The sequence below is a fragment of the Pongo pygmaeus genome, chromosome X, assembly GCF_028885625.2.
Source record: "Pongo pygmaeus isolate AG05252 chromosome X, NHGRI_mPonPyg2-v2.0_pri, whole genome shotgun sequence".
NCBI lineage: Eukaryota > Metazoa > Chordata > Mammalia > Primates > Hominidae > Pongo > Pongo pygmaeus.
In genome coordinates this window covers 14,068,756-14,081,249 of record NC_072396.2, presented here as the reverse complement: position 1 = coordinate 14,081,249, position 12,494 = coordinate 14,068,756, and the positions used below count along the sequence as shown (strand labels likewise).

Sequence of the window (12,494 nt, the reverse complement as noted above, 5' to 3'; positions counted from 1 at the left end):
ATATGACCACCAGTCACAGAGCCAAGACTAGACAAGGCAAAATATAGAGGGAGCAACAAATGCCCAGCCAGAATGAATGGGAAAGTCTCAGTGTAGAGATGCAGGGTGGGTTAATATGGAAACCCTCCTGGGGGGACTGAGCCTTATGGTGAGTTCTGCACAGCAACCAGTGAAAAGGGAGTTACAGCAGTTCTCTAGTTCACATAGAAAACTTAAGCTCCACTATGAAATTTGTCCTCCTACATTTGTCGATTTTGGCTTATAAAATCATAACCACACAACTGTGAGGTTCCATTTTCTTAGACTAGGCCTGTAAAAGTGCCTTCAAGAAATAAAAAGGTAGAGCTTAGCAGATCCATGTGGTGAGCCTCTCTTTGATTTGGGGGCATGCCTCATGGAGAGCTGGGCAGCCAAACCACTGCCCTTGCAGGACAAGCAGGCTTCCTTGGCTGGAAGCTAGAAGAGAAGGTCTGTGTCAAATAGGAAACCCCCCAAGTAGGGGAACAGGACTTCCCCTCCTTGGTTCCTAGAGCAGCAGGTTTGACTGGGTATTTGCAGAAGGTGTTCGTTTCTAGACTTTACAGAGAATGTTGCTTCTCAGGACTTAAGACCCAACCCATTTTACTTAAGCCGTGAAACCGGCTTTTTGTCTTCTTTCATTTGCCAGGAGAAATTGCAATTCATTTTTCATAAAACATATAAAATAAAAATAACACTCACAAAACACATCTCCTCGCGGGCTTCGCTCCTCTATGTCATTCTTCAGGGCTTTCTCTTCTCTTTTCTCCTCCTCAAGCCCTTCTTTCATTTTCTCTTCATTCCCTTTTTTACCTCCATGAGAGTTCCTGCCTCTGGAAACACTCTCTTCATAGTTGAAGGGCTGCAAGTTCATCTTAGGGGTAGGAGTCCTGGTGGGTTCTGGGGTAACATTTTTAATTTTTACCTTCTTTTTCATGCTGTTTTTGTGAGCAAGCAACTTCTTGATTCTGTCTTTGATGGTACCAGGTGCTCTGAGGACTTCTTTCACAGAATTTTCAGGGATAGCTAAAACAAATAAGAGGCAATATGTTCCAAATTGGCAGATAATTAAATTACTCACAAAATGGAGCATTTAAAAAGTGCTAAAGTGTAGTAAGTGAATGCTTCCAGAATGAACCCACATGAGGCTCTACTATTTGATAAATTAGGAAGAACTATATTTGTATTGTTTTAAGCAGTTCCACTGTTATGGTAGTTATCTTAATTACCTTTTGTTGCTTTTGTTTTGCTTCAGAGACCACTTTAGTGAAACACCTACTACTACCCAGTTGGGCTACAGATCCCAAAGACATGGATTTGCCACGTTCGTCTAATATTTCTGCTTTCATTGTGGTATTCTTCAAAAACTGGTATTGTCCTGATAGCCCTATAGATTTGTCCAAATTTGATATTCAAAAATTACAGCTACAGCATTAGGTTGAACCATATAAATTGCTAATAATGGACCATTTGTGACCTACAAAAATGGTGACTTATGGTGCAATTATACACATACCCAATTTTCTTTCTCTCTTCTCTCTCCCCTTTGAATTTTTTCACCTCAGTCAACCATTATCTAAAGCTAAATGAGTTTATTTATTAAATATTTCACAGAGGCTTCTATACTTACTATTTTTCATTCATTTTCTATTTCTCACTGCAAAAGTAAATTACTTTAAAAATGTACCTCTAGATCAATTCTTCTTATCCCTCAGTGGACTAATGACTCTTGGAGGAAAAATGTTGGTGTCAAAGAACTCAAGAGGTACAAAAAAGTTCATTTAGTCCAGGACTCTCGTCTTGTCGAGAGGCAACTGGGTGTTAAGTGACTTGCCCAAAAGCACTCATCATGTTAGGGACGGAGCTAAGATTTGGAAGTAGAGCATATGAACGACTATTTTTCTTTTCTTTTCTTTCTTTCTTTCTTTCTTTTTTTTTTTTTTTTTGAGACAGAGTTTCACTCTTGTCGCCCAGGCTGGAGTGCAGTGGCACGATCTCGGCTCACTGCAACCTCCCCCTCCTGGGTTGCAGTGATTCTCCTGCGTCAGCCTCCCTAGTATCTGGGATTACAGGTGCGTGCCACCACACCTGGCTAATTTTTGTATTTTTAGTAGAGACGGGGTTTCGTCATGTTGGCCAGGCTAGTCTCAAACCCCTGACCTCAGGTAATCCACCCGCCTCAGCCTCCCAAAGTGTTGGGATTACAGGTGTGAGCCACCACGCCTGGCCATGAATGACTCTTTTTCCAGTCCTATTTCTATGATAGATTTATTCCTGCTTTAAGATTAAGGTTACTTTTCTCTAGACTGTTTCAAATTCCTTGAGATCTATAATTCAAAGATATATGTCTCCTTTTCAGGGATATACTCATGATAATTCAGAATATCCAACTGATGTAAAGAAATAATTAATTTTTTAAAAATTAAATACACTGATATTTGGAATCAAATATATTGTCTCACTATAAAATATCTAGGCGTGTACTAATCTAAGACTAAGCAAGAAAGGGTCTAACAACACCTCAATCAATTCACTTAATTCTATTATTTGGACATAGTTTAGAGAGAAATGAAACAATGGAGTAGACATTAATTTTGATGCCTAAAAAGAGTACTATGACAAATTGGAGTGGGATTTTATTAGAATATTTTTCTTAACAATGTTTTAACCTCTTCTCCTGCTTTGTTCCCTCTCCATCATCTGGCTGATTCAATCTATATCAAAGTAGTAGAAAAATAAACAAGGAGAAGTCCACAATATTTGGGGTAACCAAATGGGAGGAAAATGCTTTGAAAATAAGTATGCTTTTAATTAATACATTGCTTTTACTTTGGAATCAAAAGAGCAACATTTTTCTTTTCAATGAAATGTTCTAGTTATTTATCATTGTGACAGCCTGACTACAGGTACAAAACCAACAAGTACTAATACAAGTAATGCATCATTACTCATTTTCCTGACCTTCAGATAGCCTGTTTCAGCTACTTTGCCAGAGGGTGCATGTTAAGTTATGACCGTAATGTGTGATCATATGTAGACCTTCCTCTGGAGGCCCCACTGTAATTCTATCCATGGTTGACTGCATCTTTCGCCAGTACCCGGCAAGAAAAATTAACAGGAAACCCCTATTCCCTGCAAATTTCCTTTTTGCAATCAGTAACATAAAACTAAAGACCTTTAATAAATAATGAGGAAAGGGTTTCAACTCACACCAGGCAAACCTAAACATCTGCTTTCAGTTTCTGCTTTGAAGTTTCAAATGTTCCTATTGAAAAGAAACAAAAACTAAAACATCATAATCTTGATAGTGTTGACAATTTCATTCTCTTAGTATGTAAACAGAAAGCTGGGCAAGGATAAAAATTCACTTTAATGATATGCATATGCATAAATAGATTTGGATTTATCTAGGTATTGCTGTTTCAAATTTGACATTATGATGGTTTTCTCTTAAAGATTTATTGATTATTGCATCATCTTTTTGAGAATATAAAAATGTGGGAGGGGCCAGGCATGATGGCTCACGCCTGTAATCCCAGCACTTTGGGAGGCCAAGGCAGGCAGATCACTTGAGGTCAGGAGTTTGAGACCAGCCTGGCCAACATACATAGTGAAACACCATCTCTACTAAAAATACAAAAATTAGCTGGGAGTGGTGGCAGGCGCCTGTAATCCCAGCTACTCAGGAGGCTGAGGCAGGAGAATTGCGTGAACCCAGGAAGCAGAGGTTGCAGTGAGCTGACATCATGCCACTACTCTCCAGCCTGGGCAACAGAGTGAGACTCCATCTCAAAAAAAAAAAAAAAATATGGACGGAGTTGCAGTAGGAGGGTCTTTGGCACATTTGGGGAACTCAGATATAAAACTTAGGAATTTCAAAGTCTTCAGGTTCACAGGCCAGTTTTTTGTAAAGTTGACAATTTCTCTTGGGAGGTATTTGAGATTTCTCCAAACACCCATGTTGTCAAACACTTCTACCAACCTGAAAACCGTAATTTTAATTTCATATCTTTGGAATAAGACTTTATAGAAGATCACTCTTAGGTGAGAATATCTTACCCAGGAGGAATATGACTTTGACATTCATTCAACTGTGCTTAGTTCAGTAGATGATCTATCATCTGGGAGGAGAAAAATTCTACTAATCTGAGCTTTGGACACAGTCCTGGAAGGAGAAGCTTAATCAGAAATGAGGAATGTATTCCAGCATGGGACCCAGGAAACAGGAAGGGGCTAGGACGGAACAAAAGATGAGCCAAGAGAGTTTGCTGGGGAGGGCAAACGCCATGAGTTCTCCATCACAGAGGATCAACCAATTGGTCATGAACACACCTGTCCTGTGTTTAAGCACATAATCCTGAAGCCCAGTTTCCTGAGTTTGACTCCTAGTTCCCACATCTTCTAGCCATATGTCCTCAAATGAATAATTAACTTCTCTTTGCCTCAGTCTCTCCGTTTATAAAACTGGGATAAGAATAGGTTTTTTTGGGAGGCTTAAATGGGTGAACACACGTCGATTACTAAGATTAGTGCTTGGCACACACTCAACATGTGTGCTATTATTTTTAGCATTCATGACCAGAATGTTTAAAATCTTTTCCAGAGTTAGAAAAATTCCCAGGCCATACCTCCAAATTTCTAATGTTTATAATTAAAGAAAAAAAAACGGGGATGGCCTGGTTGTACCAAAACCCATATTCTTGAATACACACTATACAAACTGAATTAAGCCATCAGCATATTTTTAGTGACTAAAGAAGCTGCTTTTCAACAGAAATGATTGTTGAATTTTGGTGAGGGCTTTGTCACTATTACTCCTACTCCTAGCACATACTTATTGAGCATTTCATATATTCTGGGCTGGTGCTAAGCTCTTTAGATGGACACTCACTTATTCTGTGTGAATAAATTTAATCATCAAAACAATATTAAGGGCTAGATACTATCATCCCTATTTTGCAGGTGTGGAAACTGAGGCACTGAAAGGTTGAATAATTTGTTCTCACTCCACAGGTAGTAGGCTAGCGAGTCAGGAATCAAGCCAAGGTAATACGATTCCAGAAGCTGTGCTCCTAGTAAGCCAATGACAGTTTCCTTTCCTAAGTTGACTGTTACTCCCCAAATTGGGTATTATCTGGGTTTTGATTTTCTTAGAATGAGGTATAGCTGCTGTCAAATCAAGACCAAATTATCTGGCAGTATATTATTAATACTCATATTAGAACAGTGGAACATATACACATCTACATTTAGGGTGCTTCTTCCTTTAGGTACAGAGAGTGGGTTAGGATAATCTAACTCTTTTTCTATATTGCAATGTAGAGTCTGAAATTTTCAAAACAATGAACTTAATAAAAGTTGCTACATCAATGCCATATATATGACATATATATGTATATATTTATGGAGATGGAGTCTCGCTCTGTCGCCCAGGCTGGATTGTAGTGGTACGATCTCAGCTCACGGGAATCTCTGCCTCCTGGCTTCAAGCAATTCTCCTACCTCAGCCTCCTGAGTAGCTGGGACTACAGGCGCACACCACCATGCCTGGCTAATTTTTTGTATTTTAGTAGAGGCGGGGTTTTACCGTGTTGCCCAGGCTGGTCTTGAACCCCTGAGCTCAGGCAATCCACCCGCCTTGGCTTCCCAAAGTGCTAGGATTACAGGTGTGAGCTACTGCGCCCGGCCTATGCCCTATATTATATAATAGCAATTTATGTGCATACAAATGTATTTGTAATATAACATTTTATAATGTTTTATAATGCTGAGTGCTAACTAGATGCAATTCTCTCATTTTTGTTTTTATGACTCTTGTATGTATATAAGAGTGGATTTTGGGGCATCCTTCTTTAAGCAATGAATGTTAAGACCTTGTTAAGATGAATTTTCAATAGTAACATGGCTGTTTATTTTATGGAGAATTAAAGCAAAATGAAAAGGGTTGGACAAGTAATATAGTAAATGACCCAAAGATAGTTTTCTCCTTTAAATAAACATTCCAGTGAAAGACTAAAGAAATAATTTAGCTGCAGAATGGATAACAAAATGCATAATTTTCAGATATTGAATAGAACAGTGTGATGAATTTGAGGTTTCAAAGAATAAAGACAAATTTCTTTTATCCCAAAATAAAGTTGGATAGTCCAAGGAAAACAGACATTTTCTTGACACAAGAAATGTTTGTGTTGATGTGGGATTTACAATTTCAAAGCACTGAGTTACAATATAGAAAACACAGGCTGCAAACAACTATCTAATTGCATGCTTAAAGATGTTGCCTTCATTTTAACATTAATAATACATTGCGGTTTCAAGGGGATCAAATGATGAGGAAGAAAGATGGCTCCAGGTTTACTCTGGGCCTTCGATTCTTACACCTAGGGGTAGGAGAGTGAGTATGTGGGGATGAGTTGCCCACTTATTGAATTAAATGCTTTCCTGAGGTGTCTTTTTTTGTATGCATGGCATTTTCACATTTACCTTTGTGAAATTTCAGAGTGGGTGGCCCTTAACAAACAGCTGATTGAAATGATACTAATAACAATAACAATTACAGCTAACTTTAATGAGCATCTACTATGTGGTCCCGCTAAACTAAGCTCTCTCTCTATATTACCTCATTTAAACCTCACAATGAACCTCTGCGAGACATAGTTGTCTTAGTGTGGGTTCCTCTAAGCAGAGCCTCAGACAAGGATTTGGGTCCAGATGACTTATTTGGAAGGTGATTCCAGGAGGCAGAAACTGGGGAGAGGAGACAGTGAGACAGGAAGGGAGAAAAGCCAAAAGATGGTGCTTAGATGGACAGGTAATCACTGTGGGTAAGTGGGGCTCAGTCCTGCTGGGGACATCTGGGAGCCAATGCAGAACACACCTCAGAACCGTCCCACCCCGTGAAGTGGAAGCTGGAGACTCCTGTCAGAGAGAGCACTGCTAGAGATATGCATGCAACTGTCTACCCTACCTCAATAGGATTAGGGAGCTCCAAGGGACTGTGGACTGGCCCATTACAAGAACCCACCACAGTACTACCATAAACCCCATTTTGAATAGGAGGAAACTGAGCTTAGAGAGGTTAAGAAATTTGCTAAATGTCACAGCCAGCATAGGGCAGAGCTAAGATTTAAATTCAGGCCTTCCCAACCTGGAATGTGCATGTTCAAATTTGGTGGCATAAAGGAGCTTTGAGCACAGGTCCCCTGGGCACTCATCCAATATGGAAAGCTGATTTATTCAGTCTCCTCTCTGGGGGCCTCCCAAGGTTATGGTGTCCTTCCCCCTAACCTACCTATGCACAGCCCTGCCTGGGCAGCCAATCTCTCTCTCTCTGAATCAAGTTTCAGAAGGACATCATTGGATCCTTCTATCTAGAGGGATAGAAACCATGGCATCCAGTTGCTGGACACTAAGTGGTCATTTAATACCATCTCCAGCCCAATGCAGGAATCCGTCTCAGAGCCCCCAGCCTGCAAGCCAGGGGCAGTGGAATGTCCCTACTCCATGGGGCTCCCTGCTCCACTCTTCAATACCTAGCAGCCACTTTTAAGAGAGAATGTAACCTCCACCCACTGGACTTAGTTTGCTTGAGAAAGCCACTTTTATTTTATTTGCTTGAGAAAGTATTTACAGGCACAATTTATGCTTTTCCATACTATATTTCCCAGACTAAATGCTGCCCTGTTCTTTTGTCAGTTCTTCACAGAATTTGATTTCCAGACTCATTTTCTTTGGTTATATTCTTTTATACATACTCTTGTCCAGTGGTGCTCAACAATAGCCCACTGGGGTACTGTGAACCTTTTATGGGTGTGGCACTAAATGTCTAGCATGGTACATACAGTTTATTTTTGTATGACTGAGTGGATACTGTTACAGTCATTTGCATCATTGGGAATATTGGCCAGATGGGGGTATGGAATGTGACGTAAGCTAGGGTACACCTTGCAGCCATATTTATTGAACATGCGGGAACTCTGCTAAGGGGTATATAAGAGAGTTGAATCAGGGCAGTCAACAAGTCTAGTCACACTATGAGCTAGTGCTAAAAGGGTCATGACCAGAGGGATAAACCTGGATGACTTTATTTATTTATTTTTTAATTTTTTGAGACGGAGTCTTACTCTGTTGCCCAGGCTGGAGTGCAGTGGTGCGATCTTGGCTCACTGCAACCTCTGCCTCCCAGGTTCAAGCAATTCTTGTGCCTCAGCCTCCCGAGTAGTTGGGATTAAAGACGTGCACCACCACGCCTGGCTAATTTTTTTGTATTTTTAGTAGGGACAGGGTTTCACGATGTTGGCCAGGCTGGTCTTGAACTCCTGACCTTAGGTGAGCTGCCCACCTGGGCCTCCCAAAGTACTAGGATTACAGGTGTGAGCCGCTACACCCAGCCGAACCTGGATGACTTTAAACATTGTAAGATATTGCTTATTAGGGAAGTGATTGCGCTGTAATCATAGCTGCCTTGCCTTGGAAGACATTCCTGGTATTCACCAAGATTTCTAGTTTTCTTCTCTTTTGGGGCACATAGCAAGTTTATTATTATTTTTGTCCCTTGAAGTTAGATACTTCCAAGCTGAATAAACTAACAGCTGGTGCATGATTGTCCATGCTTCTTTCTCTTCTGTGACAAACCCTAAGGCCTTGAATTGAGACCATGGTACCATAAAATGATGGGGCTTCTGTCAGCCTGTGTCCTTAAGTGACTTTATTGAGAAGAAACCCCCGAAAAATTCTCTTTGGACATATTACATGAGTGAGAAATAAACCTTTATTGTTGCTGTAGTTATTAATAGCAGTGACATTTTATTGTTAGATGTCTGGTTTATAAATTTAAAGTTTTAACAAAAAGTATTAAATAATTCACCAGCAAGAACAATGGAACTCTCTGCTATATACATTAAAACAAGTGGATCCAGCATTGAGGATGACAGACAAAGTGATCATACTTTAATGAAGATCAGCTTCATCATACTTTGTTTTGGTTGTGCATTCTGGAAAACGTCCGGATTCACTTGGTTAAAAAACCTTTGTGGTTTTAAGCCACTGTTATTTTAGGTTTGCTTGTTACTGCACTATAACTCAGTCTATCCTGATAGATACATTTGCTCAGTGTCTTTTGTCCTTAAATCTTATGTTTAGTATTTGAAGTATGTCACGGCCAGAAAGATATTAAGTACCCTTGCTGTTCTTTTAGTGCCTACAACTTCAGTGAGTATTGGAGATGTGGTCCAATTAGCAAAGAAGAAAAGGCTGAGGCAGAGAGTTAAACACTGCACACACACACAGAGTGAGAGTAAGGGAGAGGGAGAAGGAGAGGAAGACAAAGAAAGGAGAGAAATAGAGGCAGGAAGGATATATGGGGAGAATGCTTCATTGGGAATAGCTCAGACACCATGACCAAATGCTACTTACCAGAACAACGAAGTCCATTGCCTTTATATCCCTGCTTGCATTTACACTTGAAGGACCCTTGGGTATTGAAGCAATTGGCATGGTGGCTGCACATATGGCTATCCACAGTACATTCATTTATATCTAAAAAAGAACATTCCAGTGAACGACTCTGTGGTACAGGGCTTGCTGAAAGACTCACCCTTACACTTGATCAACTGTACGGCCAAGCACTAAACACCCCCGACAAACCAAGCATTGCCTGAGAACTGAGAGGTGTTCAGAACTGCAGGCTCATTGGCCAGCAGCCCTGGCTTTGTTTGCTGCCTGGTACGTAGGGAGTGTTTGCTGCTTCCCTCCTCCACAGCAATTTCATCTCCTGCTTATCAATGCTATTGAAATCTGTAAGATGTTTAGGTTTTTCTCTTAACTTTTTCCTCTAACTTAGAACTAAATAACAATATCAGAAAATCAATTCTATATTCGGAAGGTCTTGAAACTCCTAACAAAGACAAGATCAACTAGGAACTGTTGACATCATCTAACTTATAGGCACAGGCATTTTGTCCTAAGACTGCCAGGAGAAAGGATCAGGCTGGTCTGAGCTTGTCTGCTGGGTTTAGAGGAGGAAAATTTGCCAAGTTCCACCCAAGTGAGAGGTTTGTTTGCCGTATTCTCCACCCCCTTTTCTATCTATGCATTTGTAGACATATATGTACAAAATAGCCTGTTGGTTTTAATTTAGCCACAAAGCTGAGCTCAGATGCTAATCTTAGTCACCTTTAAAGTGTCAAAGATTTGTTTCCTTTTGAAGCTTTCCATGTGAATTCCACCCTGTTCTGTAGAACCTCCCCTTAGGTATCAGGAAACAGGATTAAACTCTGTAACACAGCATCATAGGATTACAGGGCTGGTTTGGTCTGCAGGAGGGCATGGGGTCCAAGTCCACGAGAAATATGGATTTTATGATTCTCTCTAGGATGGACTTTGTGTTTGAAATTTGAGGGAAGAGTTGTAGAGGCTTCACAAGATGGTTAGAAACCCAGCAATTGTGTGTTGCCCCAACATGATTACATAAGACATGTCCTGGGAAGCCCTGAGTATAGGGTTGAAAGAAATCCTATTTTTTCTCAACTATTAGCCTTCCATGTCATGCACATACCTTTGTTACATGTGTTATGGGCAGAGAAATCCACAGAGAGCCCGAATTTCCCTTCACTATAGGGCAGGCCCCATCCTACATTATATAAAGGGCAATGGGAATGTATCCAAGGTCTCCCCAAATACCCCACCTCACTTGTTCATGGAGGCCTGAAATCCATTCACTAAGGAATAAAATATTTATTTCACATAGATTAGGGCAATAGCTGACTGGTACCAGAATCTTATCAGAGAGCAATTTTGGTAACTGTGGAAAGGGAATATTATAGTTGGAGCTTGAACTATGAGAGGGCTGAAAGAGGGGAAAGGAAAGCGCATAGGCCTTCCTGTCTCTCATACATTTCTCTAAAGCCACCCCTGATGGAGACTGTTATAAACAGATCACTGAGATCAAGATTAGATAGACCTTGTTATTCTTCCTTTTACCAAATATAAATACTGCTTTATTGTTCCCATTTTTAGATGTGTAACTGGAGATAGAACAAAAAATATAAACAAAACAAAAAGCCAAATTAACAAGAGTCCCACCAGAATCATCTCGAAATAATCGTTTCCACAAGAGAGCTGTATTCCTTACTTTAAATCTTTATTGACCTAGCTTTATAATTGATGTCATTGGAATTTCCTAAATGCCAGACACTTAAAAAAATAAGCTTTCCTTATTGTTAAGCTGGTCAGCACAGTAGATTGTTCAACTAATAGATTGAATTGACATCAAAATATCTGCAGAGAAGGCTCAAAGGTTTGGTGGGGACAGGAAAAAAAGGAAAAGGTGCCATCGAATCTTACCTATACAGTCATATCGGCCACTGATATATTGCAGTTTGAAACCAATGTGACATTTGCAGTAGTAGCTTCCAAATGTGTTCACACATCTTCGATTGTAGGGACAGATGGCTTTACCAGAGGCACATTCATCAATATCTAGGGTGTAAAACCAGAAGGTGTCAGCGATAGCAAGAAAAGTAGCCGCATACATGCCCGCACGCACACTCACACAGCATGCACCATGCATGCACATGCGCAGTTTCTTTACCTGGGAAACTGATAATAGTATACTGGTGCCAACATCATATCCTCTGGCAAGTGTTCTAGATCCCCCAGGCACACACACAGCTCTTCACTTTATGTATTTATATTACTTTATACCTTTTTAAGATGCGTTATCTTTCCATAATGTCATTACTCACATTCACATCTTCTGTTAGGCCCTGGCTGTTCTCAGGCAGGGAGCATGTGTCTGACACTTGGTACCTATACATTACATGTGTGCTGAGTGAATATTTTCCCCAGCTGAGTGAATATTGTATATTGTATAACATATACAATTTTTGAAACTAGAGTCAGATAGCTACACTTTAAGTAAACCAAACACACAGACTTTTACAATTTGCATTTTACAAAATAACTATTTCATGAGTAAGACTGTCCAAGGCTCCTGCAATATTGACTCGCAGAAATGTGGTTGTGAAGGCATGCACTTATGCATAAATTGTGGGTCAGGTGTAATTACGTAATGATGTAATTTTAGCCAACAATAGGTGTGTTGTTCCTTTTCTACCATTGAGAGTCAGGTTACAGAGGGGCTGACAGCTATGCTGACCAATCCACTAAGACTCAGGCTTGGTTTAACTTTCAGATGTCAAATCAAATAGATGTTAGTTTGTTCTTCTGAACCTGGCTTAAACAAGCAAGTTGGTGTTGTCTTACTATTTCCCTTGCATTCTTTTTTTTTTTTTTTTTTGAGACAAGGCCTGGTCTGTCACCCATGCTGGAGTATAGCGGAACAATCATGGCTCACTACAGCCTCAAACTCCTCAGGCTCAAGTGATCCTCCCACCTCAGCCTCCTGAGTAGCTGGGACTACAAAGCATGTGCCACCATGCCTGGCTATTTTTTATTTATTTTTTGTAGAAATGGGG

The 12,494-nt window shown here is 40.2% G+C and overlaps 1 protein-coding gene and 1 long non-coding RNA gene across 3 annotated transcripts in view; one reads left to right on the top strand and one right to left on the bottom strand.

Moving 5' to 3' along the window:
• Positions 1 to 12,494, bottom strand: part of EGFL6 (EGF like domain multiple 6) — a 63,374-nt gene that overhangs the window by 15,051 nt on the left and 35,829 nt on the right. For both annotated transcript variants that reach the window (XM_054472925.1, XM_054472926.1), the window contains exons 6-8: positions 11,362 to 11,496; positions 9,433 to 9,555; positions 721 to 1,044 (exon numbers count right to left, since the gene is read on the bottom strand). In XM_054472925.1, the coding sequence (XP_054328900.1) occupies positions 721 to 1,044; positions 9,433 to 9,555; positions 11,362 to 11,496 (582 nt within the window). The remainder of the gene's footprint in view (positions 1 to 720; positions 1,045 to 9,432; positions 9,556 to 11,361; positions 11,497 to 12,494) is intronic.
• Positions 1 to 12,494, top strand: part of LOC134738993 (uncharacterized) — a 67,374-nt gene that overhangs the window by 34,377 nt on the left and 20,503 nt on the right. The window lies entirely within an intron of this gene.